The 19860-nt window shown below is 35.0% G+C and overlaps 1 protein-coding gene across 2 annotated transcripts in view; it reads right to left on the bottom strand.

Annotated features, from left to right (window-relative positions):
- Positions 1-19860, bottom strand: part of LOC131684736 (b(0,+)-type amino acid transporter 1) — a 164100-nt gene that overhangs the window by 66832 nt on the left and 77408 nt on the right. Inside the window, exon 1 of one of the 2 annotated variants that reach the window (XM_058967858.1) lies at positions 10561-10999. The exons of the other annotated variant lie outside the window; for it this stretch is intronic. Coding sequence (XP_058823841.1) covers positions 10561-10654 — 94 coding nt within the window. The 5' untranslated portion in view covers positions 10655-10999. Of the gene's footprint in view, positions 1-10560; positions 11000-19860 lie in introns of those variants that run through there. 2 annotated transcript variants of the gene reach the window in all.

Below are 19860 nucleotides of genomic sequence, written 5' to 3'. Positions count from 1 at the left end.
ACAGAGCCAGTAGAGTTAACGCTATTAATAGATTCAAATCGAAAACCACCATGCGTTTCCTTTGGCGAGCTCGCTTGTTTCAGTGCTCATTATTCTCTGCACAGTTCTCTGAGAGCACCTATACATGCGGACAAACAAATCAAACACATGTTTACAAACAGCACCGAAGTTCAGTAGGGCGAAATGCAACTGCATACGATACGACGTCGACATCACTCTGCGACATGCAAACGACCGAAACGCCAAGTCTGGCCGTGATCAAAATTTGGCTCCGTCTGATTTGCTGCATACTATGTACATATATGTACGGTGTCGTTGTCGTAGTCGTCGGCGCGTCGAGACGGTGATGCTATGTCGCCTCGTCTCGTGCTAATTACATTCCGATTAAGGCTCAAGTTACCTCAAGGCTTGGTAGTATGCGTAAGAAAAATTGTGTTCAGCTTTGCCACCAGATTATCCATTTAAACCTTTTCAAAACTCTAAAAGAAGAATATCAGTCGATTTATTAGATCATCAGGATTCAATTCATGCAAAATACCTGCTGAAAAAACCATCGGCTTAGCTGGATGGTGCTTTTGAAAAAGTGGCTGTGATTTTTTGTCACACTACCACACCGAGCGGGGGTACGCAACACAACTGCGCAATGAAAAAACCACAGTCACTTTTTCAAAAGCACCATCCAGCTAAGCCGATGGTTTTTCCAGCAGGTATTTTGCATGAATTGAATCGTGATGATCTAATAAATCGACTGATATTCTTCTTTTAGAGTTTTAAAAAGGTTTATATGGATAATCCAGTGGCAAAGCTGAACACAAATTTTCCTACGCACACTACCAAGCGTTCAATTCTAACACATGCTTAAAAAAGGTAACTTGAACCTTAAATGAACGTAGGGCCGTTGTAAGGTTTCTGAGCCATTTTTTTCTCACTTTTTTCCTACTGCACGTATGTCGTCATCTGGACTTTTGACCATGAATCACTGAACCTGCTACGGTGGGTTCGCTCTCGCGCAACCTATCGGTGCCCTGGGATTTCTCAACAGAAAACAGATAAGCACCAGCTCGGTTTGATATAATATCCCATACCCTAAGTATATACTTATAGGTGTGCTATCTATAAGCGTAGTTACCAATGATCGTAGGTAGATCTAGCAGAACAAAAAAAAGGAATGATTTGCCCTATCGTTACGTCACTTTGTGTTGGGACATTTTATAAATTAAATTTAACTTTTGTTGCATTTTTTCGTGTGTAACGCATACATCATACATTGATTTGTATGACATAATAATTCATGTCATTTGCTTTCAAGTTTATTTAAATTTGTAATTCGTCATTCTTTCACTACTACTCTAACAAATTAACAACTGCTCTAATTCTAGTTAACACGCAGCACCCACAAAGTGCTGATGGTTCACGAAATTTTTCAGACGGTTGATTTGCCGAACACTTCACCTCGTGTGAAACGAATGTATCGTTTGTGGATCTATATCTACATACCTACATATGTCACAAATCCGACTCGTCTGTCAGTGGACTTAACAACCCCATGAATGACGATTTCAAACACAGTCACTAGCGCCAATCACACAGTATTATGGCGACCGCGCCGGAATTACCCGCGATTGTCGATCACGCCGTGTTTACACGATTTAAGCACGATCGATGGCACGAATTCCCTGCATACTTAACCCATCCGTGTCCCAACTACTAGCAGACAGTGGGGGAAACTTGAGACTTAATGTACTATGGTGCCTGTTACTATGTATGCGAATGGGGAATATTCATTTGTTTTAACATATAACTAACTAACGAAATAATGTTTTGTAAATTGCGAAACAATATAAAGGGTGTTTTTGGATTTTTTTCATTTTTTGTTGATTTTATTCTTTTTAATTTATTTAGTTTTCTTTACAATTTTATCAGGCCTAAAATATACGCTTGAGCAACGTTTCTAGATTTTTCAATCAAGAAAGACCGTTTGGCCACAGATAACAGACTTTTAGGCTCGATTTGAATCGTGTGTAGATACCCGCTACTGGAATTCCGAATAAATCAGACGTCTGAAACACGTTTGGCAAACGTTTGTAGATGGCGCAGTGATCGATACTATGTAGTTAGAGTGCAGCTGTCAAACACGTGTAGCAAACAGTTGCGCAGATGGCAATAGAGAAACACGGCCTTCCAACGTTTATCAATTTGAAAGTTTACACGGGTTTTTGAAGAAATTTTGTTCTAGCCTAAACGTCTGTTATCTGTGGTTTGGTACTCTTTTTGCAATTAGCTACGAAAAAATCATCGTTTCAGGCGAACCTCATATTCAATGTACAGGGGAATTAAATAAACAAAACCGAATTAACTATGGAATTTGGGTTTCGACTTCGTCTCATCAGAATCCGACGCTAACTTAGTGACAGGACTAAGCTAGCGCCGGATTAACGCTAGCTCCAAAATGGAGTCAGTTATTAAGTTCCTGAGAAAACTCCCAATTCAAGCATGATGTCCCGCAAGAAAATGAGGACTAGGAGAAAAGGACCATTGGTTTGCTTAGGAACACAATTAGTGTCTCCGTTTTTGGAGCTAGCCGCAATCCGGCGCTAGTTTACTCCTGTCACTAAGTTAGTGTCGGATTCTAATGAGACGAAGTCGAATCACAAATTGCTAAACCAAACTAAATGTTTCGATTTCACTAGTTCTCATCAGCTTAAAAATGAACTCATTTTTTTGCGGGACATCACGCTTGACTGGGGGCTTGCTCAGGAATGCAATTTGTGCCTCCGTTTGTGGAGCAATCCGGCGCTAGCTTAGTCCTGTCACTAGGTTAAGGTCGAATTCTGATGTAACGAAGCCGAAACTCAGCTTCCATAATTAATTTAGTTATAATATATGAAATATGATCATCAATTTTCTATCAAACATGACACCAAGATCTTTAATACAGGTTTTTCGTCTCAAATTGATTCTTTACTTTGATATATGTCAACAGCACTTTCTTAGTTTGTGCATAAATTTTGCAATGTAATTCTTTCGAATTAGAAGCACCTTGGGAATTTCGTTGTATTTTTTCGGCTTTGAAGATGCCCCTTTATAGTAATCCTTACATTAATGCAAGTGATTCTTGCTGGATTTTTTTGGAGTTTAGCACCATTCTCTTTAGTTGACGCCAATTAGCTATAATATCAAGCTGTTGTTGCAGAAATGGAGCATCACTATGGCTATAAATTCTGAAGTATAATTTGAAGTCATCCGCGTAGGAAAACTTTGAACACTTTAAGAAGATAAGAGAGGGTCAAGGTGGCTTGCTTGGGGTACGCCTGAGGGAGTGCTGAATGTTTCAGAGATAGTATCTACTATTTTCACTGACATTTCGCGACGTGCTATCATCGTGGTTTAATTTTATCAACTGCAGGTCGGTATCGTCCGTTCGAGCGTTGGCCAGTTACCCCATACCCCTATAATATTATGTTAAATCTAGTATATTTGATTAAAATAATCGCTTCGTAAAAAAACATTCCGAATTTGCTTATTATTCTTGTATGCGAAATAGTATAAAAATTAGTATAAAATATTGGGAATATATGATTGAAAAAATCCTTATTTATACCGGTTACATGAAATTGAAACTGAAATCTAGTCTTAGTAAAATTTTCTCGGCTTCCAGTTTGACATCATTACATTAATTAGACTCCGAGTATGTTTATTTAATTAAAGCCGTCCATAACGCGAAGCATTATGGAATATTATGAAAAAAAATATCTTTGAATCTGAGAGAACAGGAACAACAACCGAATGCTTGATTAGCAACGGTACGAATATTGGATCGAAAATGGCACCTCTTTTTTCGGGTTAGAAAAATTTCTAACCCTATGCGCTGGGTGTCTACCCCAAAACGATTCTCATGCCTCAAGATTGATGCTCTGGCATGCCTTCTAGTTCAGCTGCAGGGAATTTATTTTAAACTCACAGACATGTGCTCGGTTAGTTTGATTGAATTGGATGTGCAACAAAGTCACGCCTTTTAAATTATATATAATTTCGTCTACCTTGCAGTATATAACATCCATAGCTTAGTAAGACGATTAGTGCCGGTCACGGATACTTTAGTGTTACAGAAGACGCTTCTTGTTTTCTTTGAAATTTTCACTACACCCTATGGAAAATGTGAGTATGACAAGCCACCGTTATTGTCTGATTCATTTTGCATACTCTTATTATTTGCTCAGTATATCGAGCAAAATTCAGACTGTTACTTTTTATTTAGATAATTTCCCCAAAAATTCATAAATTGCATACTTTTGATTTTAATTATTCAAAAATTTCGTTATAAAATGTGCATGTTTTGTTATTTTAGAGTTTAAAAAGTCTGTTACGTTACATAAATTCGGGTATAGTTGCCATTTTCGAAGAAGTTCCAGATCTACGGATGCACTATTTTCAACCCCGTGCTGTTTCGTATTCAAGAATCGTCATTGTTGTGCTATCTTATAACAACCGTCATTTAGCACATTTCGAGAAAAAACAACTGTTATTACTTGAAATTGAATATCATGAAACTTTTAAATAGTAGAAACAATTCAGATTAAACAATTGATGCTTCTATTTATTCTGTATTGATTTCTTAAATATTGCGTTGACTATACAGTAATGTTTCGATTATATCACGGTCATATATCCATATTTGAAGTTATAAGTATATATCCATATACTTCTTTTTAATAGGTCCAATCTGCAAAAGAGAGCCTCTTTGTTTACTTTCTCTTCCGCGAAATGCCCGGTCACCTTTCTGATTTCCCGTCAACTGTATGCATAATAAGCTAGTAAAAACCTTGGTCTTTCGAAACATACTGATAAATGTTTAAAAAGTTTTATGGTTTCGCGGTAATAATCGAAAGAGAAAGCGAAAAAAGAGGGCTCTCATTGATTGGATCTAATGAAAAAAAAGTCTTCATATGTATGCATGCATCCATGTATGTACATATGTACCCTGGAGAATAGGTTTCGCACAGAAAATTTTCGCAAAATAAACGAATTTTTTGTACATGTGACGAATCATGGAAACATTTTTATTTTCATTGTGAGTTTTTCGCAAAATCTCCAAAACGACTTTCGTAGGCTTATTACGAGTTTGTTTCATTAATCAAACGAATTGTTTGATAAAATACACGAAAGTCTTCTTAATATTTACGAGCATCTTTCGTAATATGACCGTTTTTTTTTGAAGAATTCCCAAAATAATGATGCACAAAAAATCATATCGCTGAACGAGTTTATTCGTAAATCTGCTAAAATAGGTTCGATGCTTTTATTTCGTAAACTAAATATATGGCTACTTGATGAACTAAAATTTTCGTGATTTTAAATGGGGTTACTGTACCCTAATTTATTTTAGCTCCTGTATTTATCCCACCCATTTGAATATATTAGTTAGAGCAGTGTCTACTCTCTCTCTCTCTCTCTCTCTCTCTCTCTCTCGATTCAACGCGTTAGGTCCAATGGTAGGATGAATAAGGGTGCGTTGTGCCCGACTTTTCACTTCGCTCAAACGCAAGTATTTTACATTTTCCAAACCAGATTTCTGATAATAGTTTTTCTTTGAGCGTCTTGGTGGAATGCTGAAAAATAAAAAATAAAAATAAGCATCTCTTCTTCAGATTTCTGATGTTACTGCTTCTTAAGAACGAAGCAAGCATGCTGATAACTATTAAAGCGCAATCCAATCACTGTAAGCCGAGTTACAATCGAAATAATGTGATATACTGACTAATGAGATTAATATGGGCTCGTCTACCCTATTTAGTGTGCATTGAACAAAATTCATCGTAGAAAATGAAACAATTGTTCGCGATCGAAACGCAAATTTTTGGGATTTTAAGTATTTAGTGTACATTACACGAAATTAGAACGCAAACGAAACTATTTTTCGTGATTGAACCGAAATGCTTCGTTACTTTATCAAAATTTTGTATATATCACGAATATTTCGTTAGTCGTACGATTTCATTTTCGTTTATCGAATAAAGTTTTCGTATATTTTTTCATCCAATCTAGGACTGATCTTTGACAACATCGATTTTTTTATATTAAATAGATAGATCTGGCAAAATTATTATCACTACGAAAGATGTTTACAGCAAATTGTCGATATTAACGAATTAGATTCGTAATGAACCCAAGAAATTTGCTTGGCGCCAATCACGAATCCCCACAATAGCATAAGCATAAGAGATCGCCCGGGATTGCTACTCCGTTATTGTCCAGAACCAATTGAGATTGCAAAATATTAAACAACATGCTTGGGAATAACATGATGCTACACATTGTGCAATCTATATTAATCCCTGCATGCTGATCAATACCAACGTCCGAATTCAGATCTTCTGAGAAAGGAAGGAATATTAGTCCGATACATGTCGCTGCTAGAGACCGAGGAATCCTCTGCTTCTTCACACGTATCACGGGAAGGAGAGAATTGTTATTAAGTGTGCCAATAGCGTTATCATGTAATAATTGCTCTGGTCAGCCAGCTGCCGAGAAATTGAGAAATTTATCATTTGTTGCTTTTTTTCTTTTTTATTACCGACTAAGAGTTAGTCAATTTTCCTTTTTTATGTTTTTAACTACATACAATTAGCAAGGGATTGGAAAATGAAGTATATTTTTCAATATTAAGAGCCATAGTACTCAAAGGGAGAGCTAGGAGTTGAAGGAAAAAAGTTTAAAAGGGGAAATGGTCATATGAGCATTGAGCAAGTTTGAAATTTACCGGCGACGTTGTTTGCTACCGCGGGAGTCAGGATCTTTTGGCATTAGAAATGTGAATCGCCTGAGTCTACGGCATGACCGGACTAGCGTAAAGTAACTTGTTACTTCATGCTGTCGGAACCGACTTTGTTGTATTAATACGAATTGCCAAATAAGCAATTTGAAATCCGGATACCCAACTATGAGGGGTATTGCTTATATTTTAATAAATCGGTAACGTTCACTTTTCTATCACGAGACGAATTTTTCGTGGTTTCTATCGTGTTGGTGCTGATTTTACCCGGCGATCGTTTGTATAAAATACGGAATCTTATAGAAGCGGTATTTGTGAGCGGCTTAGTTTTTTCTTGTGTCAGGTACTATTCTTGTAGATAGTTGGAATTGCACATGTGTAATGGTTTCGTAGTAAATGGGGCTTTTATTAACATTAGACTGCAAAAATAAAATGAAAACAGAAATGGAAGCTGAGTTATTTCCGTAGTATTAGTATAACATAATGCCGATTCTAAGCCAATAATAGAATACTGATTCTAAGCAATCACTTCCGCGCGCGATTTATTTATAGTTATGATCACTATTGGTTATGCCCAGTAAGTCCTAAGGAAGTATAAAAACATGAGTAGTACACTGCCCATGATCGCATATCAATCCCATAAAGATAGGAAATCTCATAGAAAACGGGAAAAAAATATGCGATCTGGGGAGTACAGTTCTGAGTGAAGATCTAGAATACAGTTCATTCAGACATTATTCCTACAGAAAACAAACCAGCAAAAGATAAAGCAACATAAAATCTCGAATAGAAAAAGAACAAGACTGGAACGAACTGGGGCTAGAACTAAACAATATGGATCGTTTTCGCGGTGGCAGATATGAAAAAATTTCTTCGTACTGATATCACTAAGGAAAATCGAAAACTGGCCTTCGATCCCTTTTGCTAAAGAATCCCCACAATATTAATAAAAAAAAGTTTCTACGAGAGTGCATGTAGCTTTCGTGAACATTTTCCGTGAATGTCACGAAAAAAAAATATCACAATCATTCGAGTACTCAATAGTACTGAAAACATTGAAATAAAATCGATTTTGTCAGATCGAGCTCTTTCATATAAAAAATCGATGTTGTCAAACATCGATCCTTTAAGATCGGATGAAAAAATATCCGAAAATTTTGCTCGATGAACAAAATATTCGTGATATATACAAACATTTGGTAAAATAACGAAACATTTCTTTTCAATCACGAAAAATCGTTTCATTTTCTACGATGAATTTCATGCAATATACCTACACTAAATATTTAAAATCGCGAAAAGTTTTGTCTATCAAGTCGCCATGTTTTTAGATCGTGAAATGAACGAAATCAACTATTTACAATGCACGAAAATGCTTCGTTGCAGAAAACGTCGAAACGTTCGTTGATTGTACAAAAATTTTCTTTCTATATACAAATTTATTTTCATCAGTGTGATGTTACGTTAAGTCTACCGTCTACACCGACAACCAGCATACAACTTATTATTATTCCCAGAGTCCATCTCGAAAAAATGGCTTAAATTAGACCGATGAAATGGGTATTGCAAAACGTAGCCGCGGTTTACATTTGACTAAATTTGTTATAAAACATTAAATTTCAAGCCATACGCAACCAAATTAAACAAAAAAAAAATGTTTGTGTGTTACATTTCATTTTAAAAAAATGATACGGAGAACACCCTTTACAATACTTGTCTCCTTATAATGAGGCATGAATAATGTCTTTTACTTTGCTCGATTGGTCTGCTCAATAAGGTATTATAGACTTTACACTACTCGTCTCTCTCCCTACACAATCTACCGATTATGATCCTCATGGGAATGAAAATCTATAAATATTAGAAGATTGTGTTATGGCTAATAAAATTACTCAATCATCCGTGTTTATGACGGAATATTTCAACCGACGAAAAGCAACGACTTTGAAAGCAAATTCAACAACATTCGTGTCATCGTTATCGTATAATTATAGAAGAACCGAAAAGTCGCCGCAATTTATTGTCCTACGTCATTGCACTTGAACATAGTAAACAAATCACATCTGAAGAGCCGCCTATGTTCAACGGAAAACCTAATGCAAGGAAAACTAATGAATATTACTCGCTCCTTTTTACTCCTTCTGTATATACCATACAGCGTATTTTAAAGTAGTGAAAAGTTGCAAAGTGAAAGGTAAATGATTGTTCCAATCTTTCGCAGTGTGATAAATGTATGTTTAGTAGCTAAATCGTGGGTTTTCTTCATTCACGTATGTTTTTGTGCCACAACATTCGTTAGAAAGAATTTATTAAATTTGATATTATCGTGTAATTCGGTTGAAGTCTCTCAAAGTTACAGCAAAAATTGTAGTTGCCAGGAACAAAGAAGTAGTCATTATTTTGTGCAGTGTTGCACATTCATCTGTACGGAACTCTATAATACACAGACTTTAGTCTTACATAGTCATACAGAAGGCCACTGATCATGTTTCATTCCCACTTCTGCTCGAAAGTGGAACACCAGTGTAATTCAGTGCCCAGGCATGAGATATCCATTCCAAGAGTCTGTAATAGCTTGATATTCAAGACAAAGATACTAATAAACCATTTAAACGAACACATCATTATTTCCTTTTAATTATCAAAAAAACGAACAGGTCACTTACAACAAACAATATTACTGCCATTTAAATCGAAAGATCAAATCATCGTCGAAATGATAAGTAAGAAAAACAGATCACTTGTACCCGAGCAGAAGAAAATATCTTCAGAATACCAAATTCAGGTATATTGTACACAATACTTGAAACCCACAATAAGGTATTGAGGAGCCTTGCATAAGAGATAAAATAGCTGAAATAATAATTGAGACATGTACTACGAATAACTCGTTAATAAAGAAACGAGTTATTATAATACCCGAATAATAACAAAACCGTTTCAACCTTCCAATAACAAAATTCACTGTATAGAGGTATTTTATAAGGTATTGATTTGGTATTCGTAAAAATGACTGAAATACATAAATAATACTTAAATAAAGTGTTATTCTTCGTTGAGGTATTAAGCAGGTATTGAAGAATGTTTTTTCAATACCTGCTTAATACCTCAATGAGGTATTAATAATCAATCAATACCAGGTTTTGGAATGATACCAGAAAATAGTGTTATCGGGTTATTGGCCAGATATTTTCTCCTGGTCGGGTAATAATAACAGGGTCCAGTCACCAGGAGTTGCTGAACATTTCAACACGCAGAGGAAATTCTGAGCGTTGTATACTATGAACTCCCAGTAGTGTATTATTATTAAGTTACAAGAAATTATGAAAGACACACCAGTTGGAACAAGCAAATGTAAAAAATGATAAAAAAATTTTCATAATTGAATGATTTTTTTAAACTTACTATAGTGTGATGTACTGAATAATATTGTACTCGATACATTTTTCCAGTCTTCAAGGCGATTTTTAATTTATTTCAGCCACACGAGTTAGTTCCGTTGACATTTAACCCATCTGTAGTGGTTGAATGGAAGGTGTTGCCTTGTTAATCCAAATTAATAAAATAGCTTTTATTTATAAGTGAACCACCATTAGCAGAATAAAGTAAAGTGTTTGCGTCTATGAATCACCTCATCGCAAAATTTCCTCCATAAAAAGTAAGTATATACATTTTCCAATACCGTCGCCTCAAACCACCCAAAACATCCAATCATCTGTCCTGTTAAAGCAGGCCCACTAGAGTTCCCATTGCTTACACCCACCGCCCGATTGCCGATCGATAATCACCTGGAAAGCTATTATCGGAGTCTGAGCTGTTTTTCCGACTGCCATGATCTGCTGCTGCTGCTGAAGTGAAAAACTGTGAAAGTGTATCACGCATGGCATGAGAGTTGCGATCGGCTCGGGGACAGATCGGCACTCGCTTCGCTGACGTGTCCAGCGAGTTACGGGGAAAAACTTCGGTGCGGGATAGACGCCCAATGTGATTCACACGGTTTACGAAACTAGCGAATATTTTATTCTTATTTTGATTCTTCTTCAATTCTTCAGATCCACCCGTACGCAACTATGTACTATATCCGTAACACGGCCACTACCGGCACTGTACCACCCACCACCAGTCGTCACGTCGAATAGTGACTAAAGCACACAAGGACACTCCGAAAACAGTGCGATTCTATTTACGTGATCGCGATGCTGACCGACGAAGATTTACGGGTATACTGAGAAGAACTTTTTCACTCCGGCCCGGTTTATATACTACATTGAGAAGGGTGCCCGATCAGCATTCGGGTGCGAAAAACCGGACGGCGTTTGCGTGCACGAATTAGCTCTCGGGTGTACACATGCATGCAAGTTTGGGGACGGGATTCACCAGGCCCAAAGGCGTGTGTCTGTGTGTCGGTGAAAATTGTGGCTATTATCACATCGTGTCTTCAACGAACTCTTTCGAATATCACGTATATTTTTCGGTATTTTGAACGGAAAAGAAAAACTGTTCCTCGACGAATTATGTATATCCGCCTTTCCCTTTTGAGAATTGGTTTTTTTGCAACTTTGTTGATGCGAGTATATCCATCAACAAGTCTATCAGAAGATTTGCCAAGGAATACCGCAATTGAGGAGGAACACGAAAATGCATAATCAAAATAAATAAGTTGAAAATCGCATGGTTGAACTGTAGTTTCTCTGGTTGGTTGAAAATGAAAATCTACAGCACTTTTTCACTTCAATTTCATTTTGATGAGTTTTCTCAGGATTATAGAAATTTCTTCAGAGCTTCGGAAATTTGAATACAGCAAGACTGTAACTAAAACTTTGATTAATTAATGACGAATATAGACGAAGACTTCTGTGTAACGGAATCACTTACTCCCTTATGGAAGAATGAAGCTTATCATACAGCCATTGAGTTTTCTATATTCTTGCATGTTAACGGTAGACCTGGTGATAGTGAATTTGAGGAGGTATTTGATTACGAGTCCGCTAACTATGAAAGCTTGAGGCAAAAAATTAATGCTATAAACTGGCAAACGATTTTAAGAAATGAAGAAAATGTTGAAGCTGCCGTAGACATCTTCTACAAAATATTATTTGAAGTCATTCACGAAGATATACCATTGAAAAGAAGAAAGCGTCACTATAACTCAAAACATCCCATCTGGTTTAATAGAGAAATCAAAAATTTAAAAAATCGTAAGCAGAAAGCACACAAAATCTACAAAAAATATAACAGCGAAGATAACTTAACAAACTATTTAAATCTATGCGATCAATTAAACTTTGCCATTGATATCGCGTTCGAAGAGTACAATGCAAGAACAGAACGCAACATAAAAACTTGCCCAAAAAACTTCTTTAATTACGTAAAAACTAAAATAAAATCGGATTATTTCCCAACAGAAATGCATCTTGATGGAAAGGTAGGCGATAACGCAGAGGAAATCTGCAATCTTTTTGCAACATTCTTCCAAGAAGTTTACATTACATTTTCAGAGAAGGATCGAGAGCGTGAATATTTTTCCTTCCTCCCAGAACTTTCAAGAGATATTAACATTAAACAGATAAAAGTACATACAATCATGGATGCCTTAAAAAACTTGGATAGCTCTAAAAGCCCTGGACCTGATGGCGTTCCACCGGGGTTTTTAAAAACTTTGTCAATAGAACTAACTGCTCCTTTATTTTGGCTTTTTAACATTTCTCTAGAATCAGGTTGTTTTCCTAAAACATGGAAAAGCTCTTTCCTAGTTCCAATTTTTAAAAATGGTAAAAAATCCGATGTGCGTAACTATCGTGGAATAGCTATCATCTCGTGCATTCCCAAGATCTTCGAGGCGATTGTTAATGAAAATTTATTCCACCAAATCAAGAACAGAAGTACCCATGTGCAACATGGTTTTTTCAAAGGGCGTTCTGCAAGTACAAATCTACTCGAGTTCATTAACTACACATTAACAGCAATGGATAACGGAAACCACGTTGAAGCTCTTTATACAGATTTTAGCAAAGCATTTGATCACATCGACATACCCATGCTACTTTTTAAATTAGAAAAAATAGAATTTGAGCCAGGACTTCTTACATGGGTACAATCATATCTTACAAATCGTGAACAAGCTGTTAGATTTAAAGGGATAAAATCAATCCCAATTCAAGTTACATCAGGAGTCCCTCAAGGGTCTCATTTGGGCCCGCTATTCTTTATTTTATTTGTTAACGATATTTCCTTCATACTAAAAAATGTAAAAGTTCTTATATATGCTGATGATATGAAACTATTTCTAGAAATAAGAAATGGTGAAGACTTTCAGACATTTCAAAACGAAGTAAATATATTTTATACATGGTGTAATAAAAGCCTCCTGAAACTGAATGTAAAAAAATGTAATGCCATAACATTGAGTAGAAAAAATAATATACAGAACAATAGAATCTTATTGGGAAATCAACAAGTAGAAAAGTGTGACAGAATAAGAGATCTAGGAGTTATTATAGATTCCAAAATAACATTCATTGATCATTATAACACAATAATTAACAAAGCAAACAGCACACTAGGTTTTATTAAACGCTTCAGCTATAATTTCCAAGATCCCTACACAATAAAAACATTATATGTAGCCTATGTGCGTTCAACACTAGAATATTGTAGTATAGTTTGGTCGCCTTTTTCAGCAACCCATGCAAACCGGATAGAATTAGTACAAAAGCAGTTTTTGATGTTCGCTCTCCGTAAACTAGGTTGGACTGGACTACATTTGCCATCTTATGAAGCACGGTGCATGCTAATTGACATTCAAACCTTGAAAGATCGTCGTGAATTTTCTATGATATCATTTGTAAACGACATTGTATCACATCGTATTGATTCAATCGAACTATTATCGAAACTAAATTTTTATGCTCCTTCTCGACAACTACGTAACCGCAGCATCTTTTGTACAATTCGCCATCGCACTAATTATGCCAAGTTACTTTAAACCAAATGATGAATATTTACAACATAGCGAAAGCATTGACTTCACTATGTCGAAAACAAAACTTAAACAGCAGTTTAAAGTAAACCAAAATTTTAACTAGTGTTAAGTTAGTTCAATAATTATTGTAAGAAACCGGTCTACATCTGTTTGACGACTTGAAATAAATAAATAAATAAAAAATGTATAATATGATCAAATCATATATCCTAGATTAATTGAAATCAAATCAAGAGTTTATCACACACGGAAGAGAACTAAATCTATCGTGATATAAACCAATTATCATTTTGTAAAACGCTAGAAACAAGTCTGCTTAAATATTTTACAAAACTCTAAAAAGGACCGTAACACAGAACCTGATTTTTTAAAGAAATTTAACTCGACTTTATATGTAGATCCATGGAATATATCTAGATCGATGGAATGATCTAGAACCAAACATGTCCGATTCCCTATCAGTTGTTTTAGAATTGCGATTCGATTACAATATTTTTCTATACGAGCATCGAGAAGAAGTTGAAAATTGATGGATTGCTTGATATTGATAATTGCCCATATCAATTCAGCATTAGTTATATGATTCACAATAATTTAATATAATGCTAGAAATTAGTAAACACACTGAAAAAAGAAGTTCGTAAATAGAACGAGAATGATCATAGAATGCACAAATATTTTCGTCATTTTCTGCAACGATGCATTTTCGTTAATTGTACTGCCGTTCTACGACCAATTGTCCCATGTTCCAAAACTGACAACTGCAAAAAACCCGATTGAAGATGTGAATTATAATAACAATCTGCAGAGAACAACACATGAAGCTTTAATGTCGCTCAAAGCCAACGTGTCCAATGTAAATAGTTTAGATTTTTATTAGAAAAATTCAATTAATTCAAAAAAATCAATTAAATGGGTTTTTATGAAAAGTGGGACTGTTATACCGAGAAATCATATAGAAACCTCAAAATTCTACACGTATCAGTCCTATCACGATCTATGCAAATGATGTTTATTATTCCTTTTGTTTATAAAAGTGCTCGTCGTGAGCTTTCAGAAGATTTATTGCTACATCCAAATAAGAAGTGGATGCGTTCATCATGTAATAAATATTTGGAAGTGATGCTAATGTAGAAGAGATTTACAGGATTGATCTCACCACAATTAAATCCCATCCATCTCTTTTTACTGAAACTTTCCCTTTATACCAATTGTTTTGAGGTCCCAGAATCTAGTATAATGTGTTTATTGATTGAGCGATCCGTAATTCTATTATATTATATACTTTTTGGATTTTTTGTTAGTAGGACAACTATGCGTAGAATTTCAACAATGGGACAAACAGACTTGTTTTTTCGAAATCTTCGAATTAACTATATGATATGAATGTGTTTTCTAAAAATATGCCTGCAAAAGGACTGTTTGATGACAAAGTCAAAATGTTCAAAAAGTAACATGATATAATTATGCGTAGAACGGCAATGTAGGTAAATAGTAGCTTTCGCTCATTTCACGAACTGAAAAAATGGCAACTCGATGAACGAATTTTTTTGTAATTTGACATATATAGTGTACGTTGAACGGAAATTATCGTCGAAACTATTTCTTGTGAATGAAACCAAATAATTCGGTATTTTACTAAATGTTTGTATATAGTACGAATATTTTTTGAAAGGCGAATTTATATTTCGTACATTGAACGATTTCATTAGTTGCACGATTTTTATTCATCGAACAAAACTTTTCGACTTTTCACATATTAATTTTTCATCCTTTCTTTTTGGATCGATATTTGATAACTTCTTTTTACATTTCTTATAAAAGAAATGTATAGAATTCGCTCAAACTTTCAAGATTTTTTCCGAGGCCCGGAGGGCCGAGTCTTATATACCAATCGACTCAGCTCGACGATTTGGGACAATGTCTGTGTGTGTGTCTGTGTGTGTGTATGTAACGGACAAATTCTCATTCGTGTTTCTCAGCAATGGCTGAACCGATCTTATCCAAACCAACTTTAAATGAAAGAACTAAAAACAGTATGAACGCTATTCATTTGTTTTTGATTCTGATTTTTAGTTTCCAAGATATGAATGTTTGAATGCGTAAAAATGACGTTTTTTGCAGTTTTAATTATCTGCCGAAATTGACAATATAGATTAACAATTTATATGTTTTTAGACAGCTTAAACAAATACCTTTCGAACAAGCTATAGATTGTTGACTATTATCAAAAGAGATATTTAACATTAAACGCGGACGAAAGATTTTTATCATTTCCTATTGCCAGAAATATGACCAAAAACATGTAATCTATTTTTAACGCCAAAACGGCTTATTTTAGGTCAATAGTATCTTCGGTGAATTTAATGGAGGCAATATGCCCTTTCTTTTGGTATTGTGCTTTTGCTGATTAATCTCCCTATGAGTGAGATATTTTCACAAATTTTCTTGGAAGTGATTATATCGAAATGACGCCTTCAGCAAATTTGTAGCTTTTACTTTTGCGAATAACTTTACTGAAAACTTCAAATATCTATTTTGAATACTTTAAAAGTTATGGCTTGTTGTTTGTGGATTACTCTTTGTCGCCTATTTATTGTTCAATATAGTAATAATCCATTGCAATAAGCTAAACATTATTTCGATAAATCGAATTTTGTATTTCATTTTTCTATCTACAACCGCTAGAAATAATCACCGAACACTTCCAAGTTGTCTGGAAGGAACTTGATAACTTATCAGTGCAAAAATGTTCATTTGTGCGAACCTTCTGACTGCAATTTTTCCAACTCATGACCATCGGATCGATCTGAAACATATCGGAAAATGAAAAGCGAAATAAATAACTCCAAGCAACGGCATTGCCAAGAGAAGGTTTTGGAGTTTAACACCATACAACGCCCCCCCCCACCACACCCAAAAAAAAAAAAGAATTGAAGTTGAAAATTTATTGATGCAGACTGATTTAATTCAATATTACAATAACAATTATCTGATCCGTAGTTTGATAACCTGTTGTTTTAAACATCATAAGGACTTTTGATAAATTGTTGGAATGGGGTCCTCCTGATATTTAACTGATCTATTGGTCTTGATTTCACAGTTGTCTAATAGCATCAATATCAAATTCCTGCCTGAAAACATTCCAATAGAAAATTCCAGAGTTCTGTAATCAATCATAATCCTCAGATTTATTTTCAAATTGAGCTCGTTTTTGTTGAGATGTACTGTAATAAGGGTCTTTATTTAATAGGAAGCGAAGTTAAAATTGATTTAATGTATATGAAACATAGAACTGCTCACCAAAAAAATGCATAACTTTCAACATTTGCTAAAATGTTTTTGCCTTTCTTATTCACTCTAAAATTCGTCAATCTAATCCCGACCCGGAGAGCCGTGTGTCATATGCCAATCGACTGAGTTCGTCGAGATCGGAAAATGTCTGTGTGTATGTATGTGTGTGTATGTGTGTATGTGGAAAAAAATGTGACCTCTGTTTCTCAGAGATGGCTGAACCGATTTGCACAAAGTTAGTCTCAAATAAAAAGTACAACCTTCCCATCGGCTGCTATAGAATTTTTTATTGATTGGACTTCCGGTTCCGGAGTTGCGAGTTGAAGAGTGCAATCACACAGCAAATTCCCATATAAACTGAAATGAAAAATTTTCAAAATCAAATTTGTGTTTTTGATGCCAAATGACTTTAAAATGCATGAAACATTGAGATGTTTGACAAAAATTGACTTTTTTGGACTTTGGTATATTTTTGCCTTTCTCATATAGAAAGGTTATGCAATCACTCTAAAAATCGTCAATCATACCGGCCCGGAGGGAGTATGCAGTGAGGGGTTGCTACTTTAAAATTAAAACTAGTTTAAAATTTCTTAACAAGTTGCAAATTTTCGGCAGGACCCGGATCACTCGGATCTTTCTCCATGATCCACCGCTGGTTTCAAGCGATGTTTCAGTATCACATAGTATCTCAAGATCGTGGCTGTCGATCCATTGTATGTATGTGCAAATCGTACTGAACATGTAATATTCATTTCCACCATTGTATTGAACATAATCAGCCATGGAATCGTAGTCTGCACAAATGAGACAAGCACAATTGCACCACTAGGTGGATTAAGACAGGTTTTTTTTGGGAATGCGTCGAGTTGAGACAAAAACGTATTATGATTAATAACGAGGATAACACTTTCCGAATGTAGAGAGAAATTTATGAAAAATGACGATTTCCATTCGACTCTAACAGGTTCTGATCGATTTTGATGAGTATTTGATTTTTGTTGTGTGACCAATTATATGTATAGGTCAAATGTTTAAAAACAGTAATTTAAGGTCAAGATAGCATCATTTTGAAACCGCCAATTTCGGAGGTTTAGTATCTTCAATAAGTTTTACAAACGTTAAACAGCGCATCATTTGATAAAATAATTTTGACGGTATATCGTCCAAGAAGTATTTATGGTGAATTTTCTCAGGTTAATATTCATGACTACAATAAAGTCTCAACAAATTCGCTAAAGACACGAACTCTGTTACTATTTTCTGAAAAAATAATTCTGCATAATTTTAAAACTTCAAAAATTACGGTTTCGGAATTATGTCGCTTGGACAGTATGATCGAGTTTCACCAAACCCCCACCAAACCGAATTTCTGGCTACGCCGCTGACTTCAAGTAAGTAAAAACAAAGTCGTTCTACACTCGTTCACAAGAAACTTCTTCGAATGCTGAATATCTATTATAATACATTGAAACCCCGATTTTATCAGCCAAAGATGAACATATGTTTGATGGGCTCTAGAAGACGAACAAGACTGAATTCGAGTAAATCCTTTCTTGAGCATGTTTTCCTTATCATGAAGATATGCGAAATATGCGAAAATAAAAAGTTCATCATAATCAGAAATAGTTATCAGACTACATCAAGAGACGAGAAGAATATTTTAACAGCTTCAGTTTATTATAAAGAAAAAAAATTGCCCGCTTTAGTCAATGTCCCCATTTTGTCAGCCTAAAATACACCATGCGACTGATAAAAATGGGTCTTTATTGTATGTATTATTCGCTGTGTTTCACATTAATAGGTGCATTGCTTTTTTGGAGATTTTTTTTATTGCATCGAACTACAACATTTTTTAGGTAGTTTTCAAGGGGTTATTTTATAGACTTCTTCCAAAATTTGGCGAACCTATTCCAATTCGTATACCAATTAATTGGTATACTTAAGGGTTTATATGTTGCAGATAGAGAAAATACTGAAATTTTCAGCTTTTTTCCTACACAATATTACGAAAGTTTATTAAACAATTTTTCCTAATAAGTTTGTGAAAATTATAAACTATTTGAAATTTTTTAATAGTTTTATTTTTTATTTAACCGTGATTTTTTAATAAATAGTGACCATCGTTTCACAACGTAGTCTATTTTTCATGGATTGCGGTGAGCACGATCTCTCGAATTGCTGAACTGAAAATTATGGAATAGAAATTAATTTTTAGTATTCTTTACAGACCCGCTGGTGCCCTAAGACGATTTCGCTAGATTTTCAGAGCACTGTGCACCCAGTGCATTAACGCAAGTAACGGAAGGTTATTGAAAAGTTTCGTGAAAATGAAAATTCCAGTAATGATGATGATTTTCCCAAACGGTTCGTTTTCGTGAGGTTTTTATTTGTTCTTTGGCATTAGGATTAGCGATAATAATTCAAATCAAGTATACTACTGGGAAGTCACCTTTAGAAAAAGTCGATGTCGAAGTAAAATTTGAAACTATGCACGCATGCACTTCAGAGATAGCGTGATATCAGGAGCTGCGATTTTATTTCAACGCTTTTTTGTGTAAAGGGCGATACTTACAAATGTAAACATACGGCTTTTTCATACATGCGAATGAGGGCTTTGAAACGCAACAAATTAACCTAAAAAATTTGATTCTACGATAATGCTTTCTTAAACTACAGCAAAAAATACAACGGGCGAAACTGTATTTTTGTTTGTTTATTTAAAGTTTCGCCCTCCACGCTCCATGCAAACAAACAGAGCGATACTTTTTTTGCTAGCAGTTTAGAGGCGAAACTGTTTTTTTTTCGTATTTTT

Source organism: Topomyia yanbarensis, chromosome 2 (assembly GCF_030247195.1).
Source record: "Topomyia yanbarensis strain Yona2022 chromosome 2, ASM3024719v1, whole genome shotgun sequence".
NCBI lineage: Eukaryota > Metazoa > Arthropoda > Insecta > Diptera > Culicidae > Topomyia > Topomyia yanbarensis.
The sequence above is the reverse complement of the archived record's forward strand: the minus strand, read 5'-3'. Positions and strand labels throughout refer to the sequence as shown.